At 39.3% G+C, this 24222-nt stretch overlaps 1 protein-coding gene across 1 annotated transcript in view; it reads left to right on the forward strand.

The window, feature by feature from the left end:
- The window catches only part of RBMS1 (RNA binding motif single stranded interacting protein 1), a 142149-nt gene that overhangs the window by 105631 nt on the left and 12296 nt on the right, over nt 1-24222 (forward strand). The window contains exons 5-6 of the mRNA XM_054381449.1: nt 12087-12244; nt 15465-15544. Coding sequence (XP_054237424.1) covers nt 12087-12244; nt 15465-15544 — 238 coding nt within the window. The remainder of the gene's footprint in view (nt 1-12086; nt 12245-15464; nt 15545-24222) is intronic.

Here is a 24222-nt window from a genome sequence, read left to right on the forward strand (position 1 = left end):
ATGTCAGAGAGAAAAATTTATAGGACAGCTTCTCGGCTGTCTGGCTGATGGATTTCCTTTCTGGCCACTATGACTGCTTCATTTTCAAAGAGAAATGAATGCCTGTTGGCAGGATTTGTCCAGTGGGAAGGCATCGTTACTACGCTGTGCCCAGCATGTCAGCCACCAGCACAGCTCTTCGATATTCTTGCCCTCCTCTCAGACATAGTGGTAGTCCCTGACCCACAGCAGCTGAAGGGGAAGGAAAATGTTTTTTTTTAACTCTGGCTGCTCTAAGCCCCTTTTTGCAGTGTCCTCCGGCAGCTGTATATTGGTGAGTTAAAAATTACTCACTTCAGCAAATTAATCTACAAATCCTAGTTTAGCAGAAGTGGTTTGGGTTATACACATTAAAACTTTTGTTACAAGTTTGTTTTGTAGTGATAACTTCAAATATTTGACTTTGTGAGCTTTTCCTATCCATGGGGTAAGATCACGCTGTACTCAGCAGTCTTCTTCCAAGTTGCTGTGGCTCTAGAAATACCTGGTTTCGTTCCCTATGTTTCAGCTATTGCTGAGCAAACTGGGAGGGCCTGGGATTCAAGACATGGCTTCAGGCCAAGTCCTGCCAAATCTGTTCAAGGAGGCACTGCTGCTAGAGAAGTGGCCACCTCCCAGGAGATGTCACAATGTGGTGTCAGCAAAGCAATGCAGTGTCAAACCACTGCTCAAGAAACGTTATGTCTTCAATTATTCTGCTCTTTCTGAGATCTGAATTGGGAGCACTTGACTAAGACAAAGCAGCTTGGGAAGTGGTTTTGCTCTGTGCTTGCTAATGGTGTTTTCTGGTCACTGCTGATACGGAAATGCCTCAAATGATTCCTGTTGGTCAGATAATGCTGCTAAGAGCTTGCAGAATATGATGCTTCATTGCTAGGGAATGGGAGTAGCTATAAATGAGATTTTTGATTCTTCTGTATGTACAACTTTTGCTATAAGATTGTCAAGATAATATGTAACTTAAGTGATACTATTTTCCAGTTTGTTTCCACACCCCCCCCCTTTTTTTTTTTCCCCTACAGAAGCACAAACGTAACTCTAGTAAAAATATGCCACTTCTAATAGAACCTATGCAAGTAGTCCATGGACGTGGAAGATTTCTGTGGTCAATTAGACTCATTAATTTGAGCCAAGGAATACTGTTCCATCTACTAATGTATATTTTTGGGGGAAGACTCATTGTTTATCCATTCAGTTATTTCCCCACAGTTGCACATTTTTAAGACTTAGGGCCTCAGATCTATAATGTTGCAATTTCTTCCTCCTTAAAATCTTCATTTCCATTGACACAATTAAGAATACTTCTGCTTATACTGTATTAGTTCTCACATCAACAAATCACATATATTTTGGGCTTGTGTCAAAAATTAGGACCATCTTCAGAACTGTTTCTGACTCCAGTTGTGTCTGAAGGATGCCTGTGATAACAACGCAGAGTATGTTGTACCATCACCTGCTGACTTTTCCACCATTCATAAGAGGCAATTTCTGTTTCCTGGTGTGGTCTGTTGGCCCTCAAAGCAACAGATCAAGCTCTCTGAAACAGGCAATATGGGGGTGTTTTTTAGTTTCTGATAAATAATCAGCTCATTGTCTTGAGTTCACAGTGACCCTCCAGAATATGGGATAACATGAATTTCTAATCTTTGTATTTTTCACTAAAGGTTGTAAAGGCAGCACTGTGAAGCATGTGCTGGCAGCTTTTTGTTTCCAATGAAGTTCAGTGCAGGAGCATTTTTTTTGATGTCCCAAACTTACTTTAGGTGGCTTTATTTTTCTGAGCATATTTGGAAAAGATTACCTATCACCCTATATAAAGCATGAACTGCACAGCAGGTATGGGAGCAAAGGGCTGCTTAGCCAGTTGTTCTCATCTTTGTTAACAGAAATCAAGGGTTTTCTGCAGCTATTAAATGTAATGTATTAAAGACAGTCTTCCTTTATGTTGCTGATGAAGAACATGGGTTTGAGTTAGAAAAAATGAGAAACAGCTAACTTTTATGACTTTTAATAATGTATTGCTTTTTATACTTGTCTTTACTGTGGCCACCTTCTGGAGAATTAAATCGGTTTCATTCCTACAGAATAAAGTGAGAAAATAAGTTTAATATTACCATGGTAGCTAGTGCACTTAATCTAACTAGAGAAGGCAGGCATATTGCAGTATTTTTTATTCTGCAGCTGAGCTTCTGAATGCCAAAGAACAGGTCATGGGCAAATAGAAGCCTAGCTCAAGTGGATTTATACAGCCATTTTTAGCAACTCTCTTGTGAGAGAAGTTTTCTTTTTACTTAGTTTGTAGTACTTTCTATAAACAAATGTATTTAATCCTACTGTAATAAACCATTTTAAAGCAAATATAGTCAAATCGTCTTCCTTTTATTCATAAAAGTTCTTAAAAGTCATTGTAAAACAAATTGAAGATAAGCCAATTTTTGCTTACCTGGGGGCTAAATGACCATCATTTTATGAATTGCATGTGTATTAAATAAGATGGTTAACAATGGCTTCCCTTGAGTACACAGCTTCAGCCCACAAAAATCTTCTCTCGGTTGCAAAGCAGAGCTGCATCTTGTTCAGACAAGGGTCCAGTGCCCCGTGTTGAACCACAGTGAGCTCATTCTATTGAAAACACTGGCATCCATGAGCAACACACAGCACTCACAGGGAAGACCCTAGTGCCCTTCTAGCAAAGGGAAAGCAAGAATGCCAAATAATAAAATGGGAACATATGATTGCAGTGATAGTCTGACTGTAAACTTGAACACAGTGCTTATTGTAGTTAAAAATGAATTTTCATGCATCTCTTATTCCTCTTTGTTATGCAGATGTGCCTGTGCAAATGAGTTTAAATGTTTGGCTTATTAATCATCTTACAGTGTTTATGCAATTCTGGAGAGTAAGTGAAGATTATGGTAGTGATTTTTTTCCTTGAATTGTCTTGTTAACAATTTGTGGCCAGACAGTATTAAAACTGGCTAAAACGGACATATTTCAGTGAGACACAGGCCGATTGTAAATTTTAAAGTAGTTTCTATACAAAAGCAGAGAAGCATTTAGTCCCTTCCCTATCAGCCAGAGAATCTTCCATGCTGTGAGCAGTGCCGAGTCACATGTTTCTGAATGGCTATCTGTTCACTCTGACCTTCCACAGAGCAAGAGAAAACAGATGTCTTACTACTTTGCCAAGTTACTTGCTTGCAATTTAGGAACAGTTCCACACGCACAAGGAGGTTTTTTAATTTTTTTCAGATGATGGTAGAGAACTTTGCATTACATAGGACTCTTCATCACTTCGTTCTACAGAAATGAGTTTTAACAGTTGATTATTCCTATCCCTTTCATGAGAAACACTATATTTTGTAGTCATGAAGTTATTGTTGTAGTCCTATAAGTGCTATTATAGGAATAAGAAGTGCATTAATCTGCAAGAGCAGTGTTCTGCATTTTTTTGTTACTGTGTTCTGCTGGAGAAATTCTGGAAATGCAGTTAAAGGTGTTTGCTGAGAAAAAGCCTATAGAAACTTTAATTGATGTGAATTGCTAAAAGTAAGGCTTCCTAGTTGCCTCAAGTAATATGGATACTTATAGCAGCCCACATACTCCGTGATGTTGCCCATAATCTGCAGATGTTGAGCACTTTTTTCTTTCAGGATCTGATGAAGGTTAACTGAGGAGATCCTGCCTGAGATATGAAGACTCTCAAATTAAGCCATTTTCCTAAATTGTGTACAATTAAAAAAAAATCGAACAAACAACACAGCAAGCCCTCAGTGGTTCAGAGGTTTATGTTTTAGTGTTAGCTTGCTGCCCTGAAGTAGGAAGTTTTGTAGAATCATAGAATTGTTAGGGTTGGAAGGGACCTCAAGGATCATCTAGTTCCAACCTCCCTGACACTTCACACTAGATGAGGTTTCTCAGAGCCACATCCAGCCTGGCCTCAAAAACCTCCAGGGGTGGGGCTAGAAGCCACCACTCTCATGGTGAAGAACTTCTTTCTAACATCCAATCTGAATCTTCTGATTTCTATTTTTGCTCTGTTCCCCCTAATCCTATCACTACCTGATACCTTAAAAAGTTCCTTACCAGCTTTCTGGTAGGCCCCATTAAGATACTGGAAGGCCACAATAAGTTCTCCTCAGAATCTTCTCTTCTCCAGACTGAACAGCCCCTACTCTTTCAGTCTGTCTCCATAGGAGAGGTGCTCCAGCCCTCTGATCATCCTCATGGCCCTTCTCTGGACACCTTCCAGCATGTCTATGTCATTCTCCTTAATAGGGGCTCCAGAACTGGACACAGTACTCCAGGTGGGGTCTCACCAGAGTGAGTAGAGGGGGAGAATCACTGCCTTTGACCTGCTGGCTATGCTTCTCTTGATGCAGCCCAGGATGTAGTTAGCTTTCTGGGCAAATGCACACTGGTGGCTCATGTTGAGCTTCTCATCCATCCCAAGTCCTTTTGTTCAGTGTTGCTCTCAAGCCACTTACTGCCCGGCCTATATCGGTGCTTGGGATTGGCCCAGATGCAGGACTTTGCACTTGTTGAACTTCATGAGATTGGCTTGGGCCCAGCTCTCCAGCCTGTCAAGGTTGTCCTGGATGGCATCCGTTTCCTCCAGTGTGTTTGCCGCACCACACAGCTTGGTGTCATTGACAAACTTGCTGAGGGTGCACTCGATGCCACTGTCCATGTTGCCAACAAAGATGTTAAACAAGACCGGTCCCAGTACTGGTGCCTGAGGGACTCTACTTGTCACTGGACTCCACTTGGACATGGACCCGTTGACAGCCACTCTCAGCCAGTTTCAGATTTTTCTGAATTCCAGAAAAAAAAATTAGAAACTTAGATACCGAGAGAATGATCTTTCTCTTCTGAAACAGAACTGTAATGACGATGTGAATTAAACTATGGTGAGACAAGTTTCAGTAAGGAGGGAAGTCACAGAACTTAGACAGAGAGAAGAGTTTGAAAGTTTGACTCTCTCCTAACTTCCTGAGGTTTTAACTGTTTAATAACTTTCCATGCCAAAGCCTTGTAGAAAAGCAAACATCTGTTTTTATGATGCCTTTTGTCTGAGTCAGGATAAAGATGGTTGGGGAGTCCTAGTTTTGGTTGCTGTTTGAAGTCAGCTTGGAAATCCAGCATGTATTTTGCTGTTTATGATCTCCCAAAATGCACCCAGATAGTTGTTGTATGATTTAGTAGTCTTGTGGACATTACAGAATCTGCATGGTGACATAAGTAAACAGGAGAGGAGGCATTTTGCACATTAATAATTTTGTTGCCAAACTGCACAACATTGCAAATACACTCTAGAAAGAGTTCAGTCTTGCCCTGGGTCTACCCTAACAGTATTACTTTAGTGTTGTAAATAAGCTCTTTTGAGAACCAATAGCAGCCTTGGAGTGGCTTTTCATTTGGTGGTTGTTTTTTTGTTTGTTTGCTTGGGGTTTTTGGGGGGAGGGAAGGGGCAGGTATTTGAGGGTTTTTCCCCTCTGCAAAGCGAGAAAGTGAATTAAATTTATCTATCCTGACCTAGCAGGACTCGATAATCATTATGGGTCTCTTCCAACTTGAGATGCTCCATGATTTGTCCTTATAGCTGAACTGATTCTATTTCCCAGGGTGGCTGTGAGTTTGCATTTGCAGCGCCGATACAGCCTTGGTGTACTCTGGAATGTGTTGTTGGCATTCCAACTATTTTGTGCTGGAAGAATTACAGATGAATGAAATTCCAGCTCTTACTCCAGGATTTCACTGTGATGTCCTCATCCATTGCCACTTTTTTTGCTCTTTTTCTCCCATGTCTGCCATCTTTAACAGTTCTAGCTGTGGACATATGTAGAAGCATCTTCAAACTCCCCCTTTTCCACTGTACATCCTGCTAAAGGCCCCAAAACACAAATAACTGAAACCTTGAGAGTATTCAGGCTGTCATAGATTGTCAGGAAGGCAGAAAAGTTCTTCCCAATCACCCATTCAGCTCACACCGTCCACCAAAACCCAATAGTTACTAATGCAAAATATGAATAGTTTCATGGGCCGCAAGTCAAATTTTTCCATTACAAAATGCTTTCTGTTAGAGAAAGCAATTTCCTTAATTTTCTCAGCTGCACTTCTTTTTTTTTGTCTCTGTTCCTGAGGGATTTGCAGTGTGGGTTGGTGGTAAAGCTGCTATACTCTTTCAAAGTTGGTCATTCCCTTCTCTAGCAACCCTGTCACAGGGTTCTCTGGTGTGAAGGTTTCTCTGCTAGGTGGATAGGTACAAGAATCAAGCTTCCCAGCATGTATGGAGGAAGATCTTTATGTGTTACAGTGAATCGCAGTAGGTCTTTGTGTCTCTTTTAGCAAGGAATGCTCAGTCTCTGATCCCAAATCCACTACCTGTGTAATGGAAAAGTGTGGTAACACCCTCGGCTGGAATAGGAGCCCATCAGAGGAGAATGTGATCTTCACAGTTACCTGAATAAAACAGGTTGCTCTGACATTCTTCAGCTGACTGAATTTCTTTATCTGTTAGGTGTTCTGAATGTAGGCTTATCTTTGTTTGCATGTAAATTAACATTTTTATTAGTATAAGCAAGATGGGACCTTTTTGTTTTGTATTTCCAAATGTTGTTAGGTTCTTTTAATGAGAACATTTTTATAATATTATTCAGACTTTTTGTTATTGTAGAATAAAACCATTAGCAAAACAAATTAAAATGCTCAGTGTCTGATTTTTCCAGTTTATACGCAGTTTTAGGTTTTTCACTGAAGGTTTAGAATATTTGTGTGCATTGTATTTTACAGCTTATAATAAAAAGTAAAATGATACCTCTATTTTTTTAATAATTTCGAATACTATTTGAAATAGTTTCAGGAAATAATGCTATAGCTGAAATGCAATTTTGTGATCCTCATGGTTCCTATAAAGCTTTTGCTAATAGTGTTCATTAAAGAAGGAAGTAAACATACATATCTCAAGGTACAGACTAATTCTGAAATTACCAAAGCTGGCTTCATTTCACATCCCTACTTGAGGAGATTCGAACTGTATGTCAAAGACAGGAAAACCTATAATACAGTAGTTCTATCTTGGTTGAACACTACTCAGCAACAAATATTAGTATTAGCTCTGGACTCTCAGTGAATCCATTTTCTTGTTTTCTCTCTCTGCTGATTTCTCTAATATGAAAGAGAAATCAGATGTTCTGTGATAATTTAAATCATAAACTCCTATGTGTCCTGTATAGATTCACTCTTTTGAGGGGATGCATAGTCCCACGATGTAACACAAGGAAAAACTTTCGTGGTAGTCAGTTGTCAGTTGCAATGGACTGTGAAGGGACTGACTAGGATAATACTTGGGCACTTGGAAAACTTTGTGTTTTGTAAGGTGTGTGGGATTTCAGTGGGGCTAGGAGTTACAGTTGTGTCAGTGGCATGGAGTGCAGATCAGGAAGATCTAAAAGGGACATATTTCCCTTTTATAAGTTTTTCAGTGCTGAAGTTTCTTGAAAACCTGTCTAGAAAATTTGAAAGCCCTTTCTAAATGAATGTGAGACTTGTAGGGAAAACACAAATTATGAAAGTTCAGAATTTAATTCTCCATTTTAAGTTTCATCAGTTTCTGGAACATGAGAATTCATTTCTGTTCCCAGAAACGGTGAGCTCTTCCCCAGCCCCCATCTCTTTTCTTTTTTTTTTCTGTTCTAGGGAAAACCAACCCCAACTGAGAGGTGATATCCAGGATAGCAAATTATTAAAATATGCAATATTCTACCAAAGGTACTGAGATGTTATTAATATAAGGTCAGCTTAAGGACAAATTGAGGTATAATTTGCATAAGAAGGTATAATGACCCACACAGGTATAATCACTTTAATAAACACCTTTGTTCCAGTGGGAAAGTGGTGTGTATTGTTTGGGTTTTGTTTGTTTGTTTGTTTGATTCAGACTTCCCTGTAAGTCAGTTAGGCCTGTTGTACAGAATGAAAATACCATCGAATCATGGAATGTTAGAGGTTGGAAGGGACCTTGAGAGATCATCCAGTCCAACCCCCCTGCCAGAGCAGGATCACCTAGAGTAGGTCACACAGGAACACATCCAGGCAGGTTTTGAACGTCTCCAGAGAAAGACCCCACAACCTCTCTAGGCAGCCTGTTCTAGTGTTCTTCAGCCCATTCACAGTCCATCTTCCTACACAATCATGCAGATGACACTTTGTCAGTTTAGCTCTGAGGATGTTGTTGGGAGACAGTGAGAGATGCTTTCCTGAGATCAAGATAAACTGCATCCACTGCACTCCTATCATCTACCTACCAGGTCATGTCCTCATAAAATGTTACCAGGTTGGTTAAACATGACTTCCCCTTGGGAAAACCACGTTGACTCCTCCCCATGACTTCTTTATCCTTGATATGCCTAGAGACAGCGCTGAGGATAAGTTGCTCCATCACCTTTCCAGGGCTGGATGTGAGGCTGACCAGTCTATAGTTACTCAGGTCCTCCTTCTTGCCCTTTGTGAAAACTGGAGTGACATTTGTTTTCCTCCAGTCTTCAGGCATTTAAGCCTAACCCTAACCTGATTCCCCACAACTCACCAAAGATGGAGAGTGGCCTCTGCCAGCTCCCTCAGCATCTTTGGGTGCATTTCATCAGGATCTATGGATTTATGCATGTCCAGATTGCTTAACTGATCCCTAACCCAGTCCTCATCAACCAAGGCAAGCTCCTCCTTTACCCTGACTTACTCTGGGGGCTCAGGGATTTGGGGCTCCTGAGGACAGGCTCCAGCACTACAGACAGAGACAAGGCTCTACCTTCTTTTTATCCTCTCTCACCAGGGCACCCACCTTGTTCACCAGTGAGCCTGCATTACCTCTAGTGTTAGTTTTGTCTTCAGTGTACTTAAAGAAGCCCTTTCTGTTGTCTTTGATCTCTCTTGCAAGGTTTAATACTAAGGAGGCCGCAGCTTTTCTAATTGCCTCTCTGTGTCTTCTGACAGTGGTCTTATATTCCTCCCAAGTGGCCAGGCCCTCCTTCCATGATCTGTAGACTCTCTTCTTCCACTTGCATTTGCCTGGCAGGTCCCTGTTTAACCATGTGGATTTCCTGGCTCCCTTTCTTGATTTCCTACGTGTTGAAATACTCTGATTTTAGGCTTGGAAGGTGTGATCCTTGAATGTTAATCTTGGGCCCCTTTACCTTGTAGTTCCCTGTCCCATGGGATTTCCCCTAGAAATTGCTTGAGAAGGTCGAAGTTGACCCTGCCAAAGTCCAGGGTTGTGATCCTGCTTGGTATTCGGTTCCTACGGCACCATACCCTGAACTCCACTATCTTGTGGTTGCTGCAGCGAGGGCTGCCCTCAACTTTCACTGCTTCAACCAGACCCTCCTTGTTACTGGAACCAGCAGCGCTCCTCTCCTAGCTGGCTTATTCATTTGCATTAAGAAGTTATCATAGTACACTGGAGGAACCTCCTGGACTCTGGCAAGGCTGAGTAGGCTTCCCAGCAAATACCTTGGTAGTTAAAATCCCCCATGAGAACCAGAGCCTGTAATTACAATGCTGTTATCAGGTCCCTATAGAAGGCCTCATCTACTTCCTCATCCTGTTTAGGTGGGCTGTAGACACCTACAATGGTATTACTCATCCTAGCCTGCCTCTTAATTTGTTCTTACCCACTGCTGGACAGAACTCAGTACATTCTAATTACTCCCTCATGTAAACAGCAACTCCACCACCTCGCCTTGTTGGCCTGTCTTTCCTAAAAAGGATGTAGCCATCGATGGCCACATTCCAGTCGTGTGAGCTATCCCACCCTGTGTCTGTAACTGCCACCAGATCATACCCCCTTGGCTGCACATGGATTTCTAACTCCTCCTGTTTGCTCCCCATGCTGCATGCATCAGTGTGCAGGCATTTCAGGGAGCAAGCTGAGCATGCTGATTCCACCCTAGGGGAGTGGGAGGCCTTCTGGTCTTCATCAATACTAGAACACTGCCCCACTGGTGCAAACCCAGCTACAGCCCCATCCCCCTTTGAATTTAGTTTAAAGCTCTGTGAATAAACCCTGTTAATTCTCATCCTAAAACCCTTTTCCCCCTCCCAGATGAACCTTTCCCACATACTACTGTTAGGCCTGCTGTCCTATAAAACCATGCATAGTCAAAGAACCCAAAGCCCTGTCTGTAGCACCAGTCTCAGAGCCAGGTGTTTATGGACTGGATCCTTCTATTCCATCCCATGTCAGCCCACCACAGAAGGGACCTCTGAAGGTCATCTAGTCCAAACCCTTCTATAGTGAGCAGGGGCCTCCTCAACTAGATCAGGTTGCCCAGAGCCCTGTCAAGCTCAATTTGAATATCTGCAGGGATGGGATCCCAACCACCTCCCTGGGCAACCTGTTCCAGTGTTCCACTACCCTCATGGTAAAAAACTTGTTCCTAACATCCAATCTAAATCTGCTTTTCTCTAGTTTGAAGTCGTTGCCCCTCGTCCTGTAACTACAGGCCTTTGTAAACAGTCTCTCTCCTTCTTGTAGGCCCCCTTCAGGTACTGGAAGGCCTCTATTAGGTCTTCCCAGAGCCTTTGTCTCTTCCAGGCTGAACAACTCCAGCTCCCTCAGCTTGTTTTTGTAGCAGAGGTGCTCCAACCCCCTGATCATTTCTGTGGCCCTCTGCTCCTGCCCCATCAGGTCCATATCCTTTCCTGTATTGAGGGCTCCAGACCTGGATGCAGTCATCCAGGTGAGGTTTCACCAGAGCAAAATGGCAGAATCACCTCACTCACTGTGGCCACACTGGCTCCACCAGTCTATCTCCCTCTCACATTCCCTTATAGTCCTCAGCCTTTCAAACTCCTCTTTCAGCTCAGCCGCTGCACAGATCCTTTGCCTGCTGACAGCAAACACAGGTGTTATCTTCGCAGTCTGCCATTGCCATTGGAAGGCTTTGGCATTCCTTACAGACGGGGGCCTGGACACCTATCTGTTTACGTGGAACCACTGTCTCATTCAGCACGTTTTGCTAACAGCTTTGGCTAATAGGTTGCAACCATAGCTGTTCCTGCCCTGCGACTAACCATAGCTGTTCCTGCCTGCGACTAACCCTGCAAACCACCCCCTCCTATTTGATCTTGTACAATTGATCACAGATTCCTGTGCTCCTGAGGCATTTAAATATCTGCTGATGCTGCGCCTCTGCCCACACCTCACCTGCCTCTCTTTTGAGAGTGGCCATCTTGTGGAGGAGCACTACGCCAACAAAATTGTATTTGCTTCAGATTGTATCATTCCTAATGCCAAAACAGTTCTACTGCCTATGATGCATCCTGAAGAGACTTAGATCTCTATAGGAGACACAATGATGGCATCGAGATTTTGCACAACTGTAAAGGCCAATTTGTATAGGTCTGCGTAGATTAAGAATGTATTTCTTTATGGAGCATGGCCAGTAATTAGCAATGTGAGAAAGATGCAAAAGATGCTCCTTAGCAACAACTGGAGAATCTGTAGACAGACTGGAAATGATCAATTTCAATGTAAGTATTACTTTAAGTGAGATGGAGTGCTGTGGCACATACATAGATCAAAGTAAATCACCTAAGGTCAGGTGAATGGCAAAGACATAGCTACATTTGTCTCCTCCCTAATTGCTCCTGTCTTCCTGTTATTTAGACTGTTTTGAGAGAAAGTTTTTGGAAGACTGTTGAATTGCCTGAATGTATAAAGTTGATGAAAACTCAAAATTGTGATTATGTGTGAGGGAAGAAGAGCCTGTCCCACTCACTTCTCTGTGTGTCAGCCTATTGTGGTAGTATTTTAGCAATGTGCATACCCCAAAGGGCATGGTCTCAGTTTTTTAACTCCTTGCATTATTTTCAATTTGTTATTCCAATATTTTCTTTTAAGGTCACTGATAATAGGAAAGAGGAGCCTTTAGAAAGGAGAATGAGAACTAAAAATCAGTACCAGTAGTTATATATAATCATTAATATTTTGTATTCAAACTATTTTTCAGGAGCAACAACAGTAACAATTGGTTTTAATTCTCTTTCAGCAACAAGAGCAAGATCCGACTAACTTATACATTTCCAATTTGCCACTTTCAATGGATGAGCAGGAGCTTGAGAACATGCTGAAACCATTTGGACAGGTCATCTCTACAAGGATACTGCGGGACTCGAGTGGGACAAGTCGTGGTGTTGGCTTTGCAAGGTATTTCGGCAGCATTAGCCATACTGGCAGTTTTTATCCTTTTTTTAAATTCAGAAGTCAAGAACTGAAATAACTGAAAAATGTGAAGTATGTTTGTTTTTGTTTTTATTAGATCTAGATGAACATACCAGCAGGGTTTTGTTAATTCTTCCTTTAGTAAAGCTCTGTCATTTTTAATTGTGAATGCATTGGTTTATTAGAGTAAGAGTTCACTCTTCACTGCTTCCTCCTCTTCTCTGTGTTTCTCCTTTCTACTCTATCCCTGAACTAACTATCAAGAGTTACTCAGAGCTTCACAGAAACTTTTGTGACATATCTGGCTTTGAGGCTTGAATTTGAGACAGGAGACAATAAGTAAGAGAATTTCTCCTCACCCTTTTTTTTTTCCTTTTCTTTCTTTTTCTTCATTAGTTACTCTGAGAAAAATCAACTCATCATTGCCCTTTGAACATCAGCCCTTTGAATTTTCTGGCTCATTAATATGTTGTCATCTGGGAAATACATTTTTATTCACTTACAGTGAATCTCAAAATATTTGACAGCTTGGTCAAATATCTCTCCCAAATCAACAAGAACAAATATCTTCCATAAATAGTATATATCTCCCAAATATTCTGTGAATGTAAGTCTCCTTTTTCTCTAGCTAATTCAGTTATTTGTTCTGGGCATCTCTTCATTGAAGCCTTTTCTACACCTTTCTGATATTTTTCTGTCTCTCATTGAGTCATGCTTTAAACCTGCTATGGCAATCAAAATTTGGAGGCTTGAGATTGGAGATTTCTGTCAAGAAAAACAGGAGCATGCTTTCAGCAAAAAATTGAGATTCTCAAAATATGTTGTAAAATCTCTGTCAACAGTCAAATTCCAGTAATTCAGATGTCTGGCCAATATTGCAAAAGCTCTGTATTTAAACAAATAGCAGAATCTAAAATTAGTACACAGAAAAGAACTGAACAAATCATATCTCCTGATGAAGCCAAAATTTTTAGATATTGGTTTCCCAGTGAGCTGGCTTTGATTAGTTCACAGCACTGTGATTTTTAAATTTTATTTAATTTTTTATAAAAACCCACTCCCCAATTTATTTGCTTGACAGACTGTCCAGTTTTAAGAAGGTAAACCAGAGAAACAAAATTCAGCAATGTGATGATAATCCTATTTAAAAGTGGAAACATGGCAAGTTTGGTTTCTACCAAAATTTCTTCCTGTCCCCTTTAAATAAATCAAGAAATATTTGTAATGTTTTTGGTGTAAATTTTGAGGCATTTTTATTTCATTTATACACCTGGAATTTTTTAGTACAAGCATGCACATAAGTATTTGATTATGAATTCTCAGAACATCTCTGTGTTTTTGGATACCCTACAAGGCAATATATATTCAAAAGTTCTATTTACAGATTTTGAAAAATACTAATATTTACTTAAATGCAGCTTTTATTGTTTTTATACCGTAATGGCAGAATCCAGTAACACTCAAGCTTAAATTCAGTAGGCATTAAGATTTTATTTAGTCTTCTCTCTCTAAACTTCTTTACTGACTCTGCATTGAATCAGTGGTATTTTAGGAATGCCTTTATTCTAATATAACTGGAAGAAAAGAATTTAGGTTGGACCCTTCCAATCTGATATTCTGTGATTCTGTGAATTACAGATAAAAGTCCAAAAGACTTGTGTCTTGTATGTAAAACATTAAAAGAGATTTGTTTTAAAGTAAATATTTTCTCAGTGGGTTCTGTGTTAAATATTATGCATTTGTATATACAGATAAACATGAAGGTATTTTTATGTACATATATTTATTGGCATACATATACATAATTTATAGAATAAGCTGTTTCTGTCCTATCTAATCAGTTTTTTTTCCGCAAGGTAGATATTGGAACTTTTTTTGGCGAATATTAGTTAAAGCTAGAATTGTCCAAGAAACATATAGACATTAAACAAAGATTTTAATTTCATGTCTTTCGGAGGATTTTGTTAGGGTAATAAAAGGTAGCATATTTTATCAAGTCCAGACTTGAGTCTGAAGATAAATTACATTGTTTTTCACATGAGACAAAAAAGAAAAAAAAAGAAAAATAAAGGTTTCTTTGATGCAGATCCAACAATCCCAATGTTCTGAAAAATCTCTAAAAGGTATTTTTGAGATCATTAAAAAACTTTCTTGTTTAGTCTTGTGTTTTGATGATTTTGCTTGTCTCCTATGACAATATTTTGTCAGCCTGTGCAGAAAGGATATCAGAATTAAAAATGTGCCAAGAGTTAGTCATGTTTTAGTATTGCTTATCTGCTGCTGAGGCTATTTGCCTCATTTTTGGATCTGAACTACAGAACTTAATCAACAAATACAAAGAAAATCTCTGTTCAACATTATCAAAATATCATTTTGCAGACAGCTGCAAAATGCATTCTTCTTTTACAATATATTTTGTTATACTTGCATGTCTCTGCCATCCATTGCAGCTTAGTCCCAGCTGGCAGTTAGGACCCACACATCTACACTGCAGTGTAGGGATCTTGCTGTAGTCTTTGGAGCCACTCCCAGAGTAGCACTAACTCACTGGTAGCCCACCCAATCTGTTAAGTCTAGTTTTGACAATGTAAGTGCACAAATCTGTTTAGGATAGGATGCTGGGTAGATTCTAAGTCTCTGTCACAGCTATTCTGTTACTGGTTTCTGTTTTGAAGGTAACTTGGAGATGATTAAATAAGAGACAGTTACATCATTTGGTTGTGATGATACATCTAAGCTAAAAGCTATAAAGGCAGTTTGGGTTCTGCGGTCAGGCAAATTTACATTTGAGTTTATTACTCTTAAACTGTGCAGACACTTCAAAATCCTCTCTCAAAAGTGACATTAACATTCGTTGCATGTATCTTGAACACTAAGGATAAGTCTTTCAACTTCCTTTAAGATAGCATAGGTACTTTGTACTGTAGCTGTCCAAGTTATGCTCTGCCTAATTTTTAAGTAAATAAAGGTATTGCATTTGCATTTTGGCACTGAATGTGGCCTCAGTGCATAAAATGTTAGCTGAGTTTAGTTATAATTTTCTAAAGTTGTGTGTGCATAGAAAACATCCTCTGTATTGCTTACACATGGGAAAGCAGTCCGCAGAAGTGAAGTGAGAAAAAGCAAGAAATACGCTTTACAAATCACAAATGTGGGAATCTGGAAGAGTGTTTAATTTATGTAAATTATTCTTTATTTTTTTTAGAATGGAGTCAACAGAAAAATGTGAAGCAGTGATTGCTCATTTTAATGGAAAATTCATAAAGACACCAGCAGGAGTTTCTGGTATGTTGCATGTATTTCTAACAAGATGCATGAATGGGTTACTGCTTACACGGTGGAAGGCTGTTACAATGATTGTTGTATCCGGCTTCTTATTCAGAGACAGACTTATTAATATTAAACTGTATCTTGGTGAACGACTGTAATACTTGCTCACTTGGAACACAGTGTATCACTTCTCTACCATAAACCTTTTCTGGGAATCTAATAGTGTTCTCTCCTAGCAGACAGACAAGTAGCTAGGATGCCTTAAGCCAGCTATGTGCAAGTTTACATCCCACATAATCCCAGTTGAAGTCAGGAGACCAGTATAGATTGTATGTGTATCATTACAGGACTTGACTGATTGTGGACAATTTTTTTTTTTTGAGAAAGGACTACTTTTGCCATCTGTTGGGTTGATTTTTTTTCAAAGTAATTCTTAAAAAACCAAATGATTAGAAAAAAATAGATTCTGTAGCAGTGCCTGAGCACCAGGTGCTTTCTTTCACTGGGGAACTGTGACTCTCAAGTCAAAGCAGGCTTTGAGGATTTTCATGAAGATGGGAAGAGTTTAATGAAGAATGCTACTTCTAGAAGTACTGTACAAGGCAAAATGCAGAAAAGCTATGTAGTACAATTTTGTGGTCACACCAAGTTCCTCATCAGTTTGCCTGTTCTGTCAGTACTGTCTGAGAGACAAAATATATATTCCATTAACATTTAAAATGAGGAAAGGAATTTCAGAGTAGCATAGTAAAATAGAAAGAAAAGAGGACAAGAAGGAGAAAAGAATACATGCCTGACCTTCAGCTTTCAGTAACCATTTTATTGAGAATCTCATGTGGGAATTTTACAAATTACGTTGTTGATGTGGTTACTGAGCCACTTTTATCCTGCTGATGAAATGTTTTGTGCAGCTAGACCCTGACACTGAGGAGGAAAGCAGCCCTCAGCACCCAGACAAGAATGTGGCTTGTTTAGTAAAACTATGTACACGCCTCATCCATGAAAGATTACTGCACTTTGAGGCAGTCTGTGCTGTAGTAGGAATGGAAAGCTGCTTCAGAGTACAGGAAACCACTCCCTTCAACACTAACACAAGGTTTTAATGTCCCTTACTTAGCTTTTGCAGACACTTTGCGTTAGGATAGATTGCCAAGATTATGTAGTTAAGACTTCGTTATACATAGAGGCCCTAACATTTACTTTTCTATTTCATATATTTAGCAATCTGTGTTTTATGAGATGGAAAATCCTGTTTGGGGCAAGGAGGTCATGGAATGATGTTCACTCAATGTTGACTATGCTCTGGTCCACCCTCTGTGATTAGTTTCATAGTGCTGCTTGGACATAATTAAGAGCAAAAAGTATGGAGAAACCAAGATTTCAAATTAACTTATAGGGGTTTCCGTTCAATTAGGGACAGTAAAAGAAACTGTGACAGAACCTTGTACTAGCACCTTTTAGTTTGCTCATTTTCATTTGCATTATTATGTTCTCAGAGAATGAGTCGTCAAACATATCATTGCTATCATGCTCTGTCTCTGGTGGGCTGTTGCTGAAACTAGAGTTGCATCCTTGTAGGATCAGATTCAGCAAGGTACAAATAAAACCTTGCTGCATGAAGCTGTAAGGATGATTTGTGCAATGTGGAAGAAAACATTTACCAGCAAAGTGTGATTAAGTTGGGACAAGAAATTTTCACAGAACTGTGATTGTCAGAAAGTGGAAACTAAGGAGAGGTCTCATGGACTTTAACTTCTGAAGCTTACTGAGCAAAGTAGTTGTCTAGGCTCTATGTCTAGAACACCTCCAGAGACTGGTCCATCTTTGCTGTCAGCTGTCCTTGCAGTTACAAAGAGTGTCTAGATAAGTTGCTCAGAAATAGGTAACTTTAAATGTCTGAAGGTCAGTTAAGTGAGATGAGTTGCACCCTCCATGATGCTGAAAAATGCAACAGATGAGTACATGCTTAAGAACGTTGTGAGAACCTTGATTATTAAAGACTCCTAATTTTGTTGTATATCATTAAAGACTCCTAATGTTGTTGTATGTATACAGCCCCATACCTACTTTTCCATGCTGCAGTTGTAAGTTGTATTGCTCCTTGGAAAGGTTTTTGTGGGGTCAAAATTCTTCATGGAGTTCCTCACCACATAGCAAGCACATGTCCAATAGTGCAGTCTTATTAAGAGGATGCAACTTACCCAAAATAATATGCTGCAGTCTGCCAAAAAGTAGGGCAGAGTGATATGGCTACTACAGTCTTAGATTACCTGTGGATGAAAGCTTTTGCACAAAGGTTGGACAGACATTTTGAAATAGGTTAGCATGCTTGAGGGTTATAGAGGAGCAAGTTCAAATACATGAAAATAAAATTGTAGAACTGGAAATGTATTTAAATGAAGTCATTGTGTCCTGTAAGATTGGCTAAAATCAGCAAGAGGAGCTGGCTATAAAAACAGTTATCAGGATGAGAAGGGTAGGAGAGACTGGCATGTAATGAAATAGGTGTGGGAGGAAGAACATCTGTTCAACAAAAACATGCTTTTATAGTGCAGCTTTGTTATTTTAACTGAGTTTGGGTTTAAATGGAAGAAAGAGCTAAACACAGTTATAGCAAGCCTAGGTGAAACTTCCTCTGGAGCATGAGAAAACAGAACAGAAAAACGTTTTAAGAATCTGAAAGGGTCCAGGGTAGCACAGGGTGGTCACAAACACATCAGCTCTAGAGTTGAGTGACTAGACATTGATGATAATGAGCAAGCTGAAGCCAGATGTGGCAAGCTATTCAGGCTTTATTTCCTCGCTCTACATTGGCTTTAATGAAACATATTAAATATTTAGTGTGTCCTTGTTTGTCTTCAGTGAGGAAGGATGGTTAACAGAGAGCAATCTGAAATGCAATGCATTAATTTCCCCATTTTTTCCACCTGGGGTTTGTACATAAGGAAGTTCTTGTAACAATTTGTTCCTCTTTTTGGACTATTACTTCCTGTCCTTTTCTCTCAGGCCTTTGATTTTTGTATTTCATTCTGTTCTCAACTATATATTTATTACATGATTGCTGTAATCTTGAAGTAACTTTCGCATTTAATTCTACTCTCTCTTTGCAGAGTTTCTGTTTTCAGTGACTAATATGATATTTAGAGCTTTTCTATACTCATGTGAAACATGAACCTCATGACATGAACTGGAAGAAACAGAGGCTAGAGTAGTATATGGAGCCAGAACACAGAACATGAGTAGTGAGTTCAGGGCAGCATATTTAGCCTTCCTTCCCTAAAGGTGATACTTAATGTTTGCTGCCTTTTTGTCTTGTGTTGGACACGTAACAATGGTAGAAATGATCTTCTGGGCAAAATCATGAAAGGCATCTCCTCCCTAACGCAGCAGGATGTAGCAGAATGATGATACTTGAGAATATTATATAAATAGCAGTTGTGCTGTAGAATATGTAAGGTATGTGTAAGTCTGAGTGTATTTGTTTCTTTTACATTTAAAATTAGAAATTTAGAAGCTTTAAAATTACAAAAGTTTTATGCCTGTTGTGTAGGCTTTATGGATTATTGGGTGTTGACCCAAAAGTCATTGGTTATCCAAGGCCCACCCTCCTCTTCCTACTTACAGTAACGGTATTGGTTACTCAGATTCTGGTTTAGGGAAGAAAATTAAGAGCTCTGTTAATTGCCTGTGCTCTTGACTGTAGAGTAGGAAGAGGTCAACCAGGTATTGTAGACACTACTTTTTGAGGTGATCCTTATCTTAAACATTTTTTCACTAGAAAGGAGAGGAGTGAAAATAGAGCCTTGAAGTAGTTGCTTTGTGGCATTTGTTTTCAAGCTTTTTCTATTTGCTTACTTTTACAGAGTGTCCAGCACTTGTCTGTAAACTCATATTTCATGGCTATCTTTCATAGATCCTTTAGAAATAATCCATGAACCACAGTCCGAAAACTGCTGCTAAAGGATTTCAGGAGGTCACAGTGCTGGTGTTTCTCCTTATTGCCACACTGAAGACAGAGGAGCTAAGGCTTTACCTATTAATGATCAATGGTTAGAAGCTTTTACGGCTCTAATTCTCAGTTTGTAATTGCTGCTTAGTTTTAAGAAGTAACATTGGAATGGGAAAGGAAAATTCTACTTAAACCCACTCAAAATACACTTCTGTTATTAAACCTTTTGTAAATTATTAAAGAAAGTTAACTCTGAGTGCTGCATTTAAGTGAAAATTAGCATAGTGAAGAATACATATTTAGTTTCTCTTTAAACATGTAAAGCTACTGAGATCTTGGGATGCACAATTCTCTTTTTTTTTTAATTCCCACAGCTTTTGGCAAAGCTTCCTAGCTGTACAGGCTTGCCCTGTCATTAAAATGATGTTTTAATGTCAGAATTCGTTAGTCCAATATGCTTTGTCACTAGGGAAAAAAAAAAGAATGAAAGATGGAGTTTAATTGAAAACTCACTAAACCAATAGTATTTTAAAGCTATTTTGTTGTATTTTTTAATATCTGAAAGCAGATTGAAAAGTTGACAAAATTAGCCATCTAAGGCAAGGGTATAAACACAAAGTCCAATGTAAGAACATCGTTTTTATTCTTGTGTTTATAACAGCACCTAGTATGTATTTGGGTAGACACTGAACAAAGAAAGACTGAATTCTAATATACATGTGTGCACAATGTGTGTACAAAAGGAAGTATTTACTTGCTGGGCTAATACTGAATTCACATCTTTCTACTGGAAAAACATTAGCCCTAGAGGTGGGGGTTTCACAGCAGGAGGAAGTGGTCAGAATTTTGCACAGCCAGGTTTTAAAACACTGATCTGCTGTAAAAACATGTGAAAGCTTGTGATTACAGAATGTCTCAGTAGCAGCATCTCAACAGACATCTACAAAGCATTTAAAGTGTCTGTTGGTTTTCATTAAATGTCAGCAGAGTGGCAATTCTAAACATGGTCTCTTAGCTGCAGAGGCATAAGTCCACTCCAAATCATAGCCTTTTACATCAGCTATCTATTAGCTGATGCAATTCTGAATATTTACTATGGCTCTCTGTTTTGCACATACAGACAAGTCCCTGAATGATTAATGATTCCTTTTATCATTGGTCTTGCACACTTACCAGCAGTTGAACAATAAAAATGACTCTCCCTTCCTTCCTGGACCACAAAAAAAGATTACTGTAGAGATTGTTAGAGGTTTTTTTTGTTAATTTTTTATAGAGATACAGATATAGAGATAGAGGTGTAGATATGTATGTATATGTATAAATATGTATAAAAGTTTATTTGTGCAAGAGAGAATATTTATGTATTTGTGAAAAAATACAAGGAAAGGTAAGCTGGAGAAAAAAATTTCAGATTTCCTTTTTAAGACAGCAAAGGCTGTCTTCAGTCCCTGGTGAGAGGGGAATCAGTAGATGATACTTGGCTTCCACAAAGGTTTATCTCCTTCTCATGACCCTCCCTCTGATGACCATCAGTCATCATATTCTTGAAGAAGTGAACACACAGAACTCAGGTCATGAGTATGGAAAAGCAGCCAAAAACTGTGGTTAGGCCTTCGATTGCAGCATTCCCACTATCAGCGTTCAGATCTTGAACTGGAATCAGGGAAGGCAAATGCTATACAGCCTTCTCACAGCAGTTGACTATTAAATAGATGGTCTGCTTCATTTTTTTTAAAGTAGTTGGAGCTTTCACAGCATTTGGCTTTAATTATGGCACAGTGAGGAGCAGGAGAAGCTGGAAGGTCAGAAAAAGAAGGGTTCCCATGACCAGATCTGTGTTCAGTAAGATGGAGCACCAATTTCAGGCAAATCACATATCAATGCCCGTTTTGGTTTTTTTGTTGTTTTTTTTTTTTTTAATTGCTGCAGGTTTTGGAAATTACATATGCAAAATCCATAGTTCTTTTTCTATTTTTTCTTCCTCCTTAAATTTGTCAGGAGCCTTTCTAATGCACTATAGAAGATGTTCATTTAAGATGTAGCTGGTTTCAGTTAGCTACTGACCAAAAAAAAAATAAGCTGTGGACATTTTATTCCAACAGTTGGACACATTTACCTTTTTTTTTTTTTTTTTATTATCTTGAGAATGATGGGAAATGTAAGCACAAATAACTTTCAGAAAAATTTTGTACAATGATCACGGAATAGTAGGGATTGGATCATCAAGTCCAACCTCCCTGGTAAAGCAGGTTTGCCTAGATAAGGTTGCACAGGAACACGTCCAGACGGGTTTTGAATGTCTCTGGAGAAGAGGACTTCACAACCTCTCTGGGCAGCCTTTCTGACACCCTCGAGGTAAAGAAGTTTTTCCTTATGTTCAGGTGGAACTTCCTGTCTTCTAGTTTGGGCCTGTTGCCTCTTGTCTTATCACTGGGCACCACTGAAAAGAATTTGGCCTTGTCCTCTTGATCCCTGCTCTTTAGATATTTATATGAATTTATAAGATCCCCTTTCACTCTTCTCCAAGCTATAAAGCCCCAGGTCTCTCAGCCTTTCCTGTTAAGAGAGATGCCCCAGTCCCCTAAGCATCTTTGTAGTTCTCCACTGGACTCTCCAGTAGTTCCTTGTCTCTCTTGAATTGGGGAGCCCAGAACTGGACCCAGTACTCCAGATGTGGCCTCTGATACAGCTTTAAATAAAGTATTTGCTACCTGTGAGTCCTGCAATACATAATCACAGGACTAGAAACATTTAGGTGCTTTCTGATATCTTTATATGGTGTTCTCATGCTAGTTTCTTTTGACTTCATCTGAAAATGTATAGTGTATTTTGGAAGTCCCACATGCTTCCCGCAGTACTAGATGGTTTAAAATAATTTGTAAGTAGCCAGAGATACTCAATGTGGGGAAGAGGGTTTGTATTTTTTGTTTGGAGGGTTTTTTTGTTTTGTTTTGTTGTTGTTTGTTTTGGTTTGGGGTTTTTGTTTGTTGGTTTTGGGGTTTCTTTTGTTGGTGGTGGTTTTTTTTTTTCCTTTAAGGCAGATAAGTTCAGTATATGGATCTCTCAGCTCTCCCTTTCTGACTTTTTTTTTTACATGGTAAGGAAAAAAATTAATCCAGAGTCAAACTAATTTCAGATCAGACCCTGGCAATTTAACCCTAACTGACTAACATGTTGTGAGATTACCTCCTCTTATTTCAGCAGAAGTGTGTGTGGATTAATATGCTGTGTGATATGACCAAGTTTATTGGAATCTAGCTTTGATAAGTGTAACATCAAATTATCCATCAATGTACTAATACAGTACCTTTCTTTCCCCAAATATGCTGAGACAGAAGTTGCTTTTTATGAGAGAAGACTGCAAAGCAAATCTCAGCCCTGGGATTGCAAAAAATCCCCTCAGAAATGCAAGATTTTGAAGACAATGTTCTTCATTTTCTGTCTCCTACTTCAGGGTTTCTGTTATTTCCTTGTGCATTTACTCCAGCTCTCCAATACTTTTTTCCAGTGTGATTAGCTTAACCTTTCCCTGGTTTATTTTATGATTACAGAATTTTAATTGCCATTCTCTGTAGGATAATATGCTTTATTTTAATTTAGCTGTCATATTTAGTACTAAAGTCTGACTCTCTGACATTAAAGTTAGGCAAATGCTGAATAACAGCATCCAGACAGGAGAGGTACTGGTCTCCAACAGATGTGTAGTCAATGTTGGAGATGAGCCAGGGAGTCTTATACCAGTTCTGTCTCCCAGTCCTTCCATTTCTATAGAGAAGGCTGTCAAGAGAATTGGATATTTTCTCAAAAACACAGCTAGTGTTTTGGGTATGCCATTAAAAACCAGAGATAGCCATTGGTGCTAGTTTCGTACAAAGTTTTAGAGGTCAGGCTGTAATTCTCTGAAGTTTTTGATACCAATCATCTTTTGCAAATGCAGAGTGAAGAGCACATCAGCACTGGCCATAATCATACTGATAGATTTTGTTGTATGATACAGACACGCTAACATTTTTCTTGGTGGTGTTTTTTTGCGGGTGGCCCTCCTACCCCATGTGTTTACTCTGCATTTGGAAACTTGCATGTTTTCAGACCCAGCCAAGTCTCATGAAGGTGTTTCCAAACAGAATGGCTTGGAGGAGTGTCATGGTAAAGTTTAGACAGCTCATGTGTCAGGAATTATTGGCAGAGAAATGTTCACATCAAAATTGTAACAGTGCTTCCACCCTGTGATTAAGGAGGGTGTGGTTTAGCAGAGCTGTGCTTCAGCCATAGGTACTCAGAAGCTATTGGAATTTAAGCTAGTAACAGGGAAAGAACTCTGCAAACTTTTCTTCTTCATTGCTTCAGTTTTGACATTAGAAACCAAAGTCATGGTCAGGATTATATTGTGGGGGGATAAAAAAAAGAGTGGGGAAAATAAAAAGTGTAGCAATACCATTTCCCGATGGTAAGGGAGAAAAAACCCCAAACAACCAACCAACCAAAAAACACACCAACAAACAAACAAACCAAAATCAACAAACAAACAAAAAACACCAAACCCAAAGTAAAAGAAGAATCTTGAAGAATTTCCAGTTGCATTGTGTGCTCTTTTTAGAGCAGAGATATAAAGGGAATGGACATTGTGGCGTTTTTTCAGTACAAGGTGGCAGGAGATAGAGGAACCCACTCCACTCTGCTGGTGGGAGTAAGTGAAGGTGCTGTGCCTGCTCCTCTAGCTATTTTGGATGAGCAGTTTGAGGTT

The sequence above is a fragment of the Indicator indicator genome, chromosome 5 (assembly GCF_027791375.1).
Source record: "Indicator indicator isolate 239-I01 chromosome 5, UM_Iind_1.1, whole genome shotgun sequence".
Classification (NCBI taxonomy): domain Eukaryota; kingdom Metazoa; phylum Chordata; class Aves; order Piciformes; family Indicatoridae; genus Indicator; species Indicator indicator.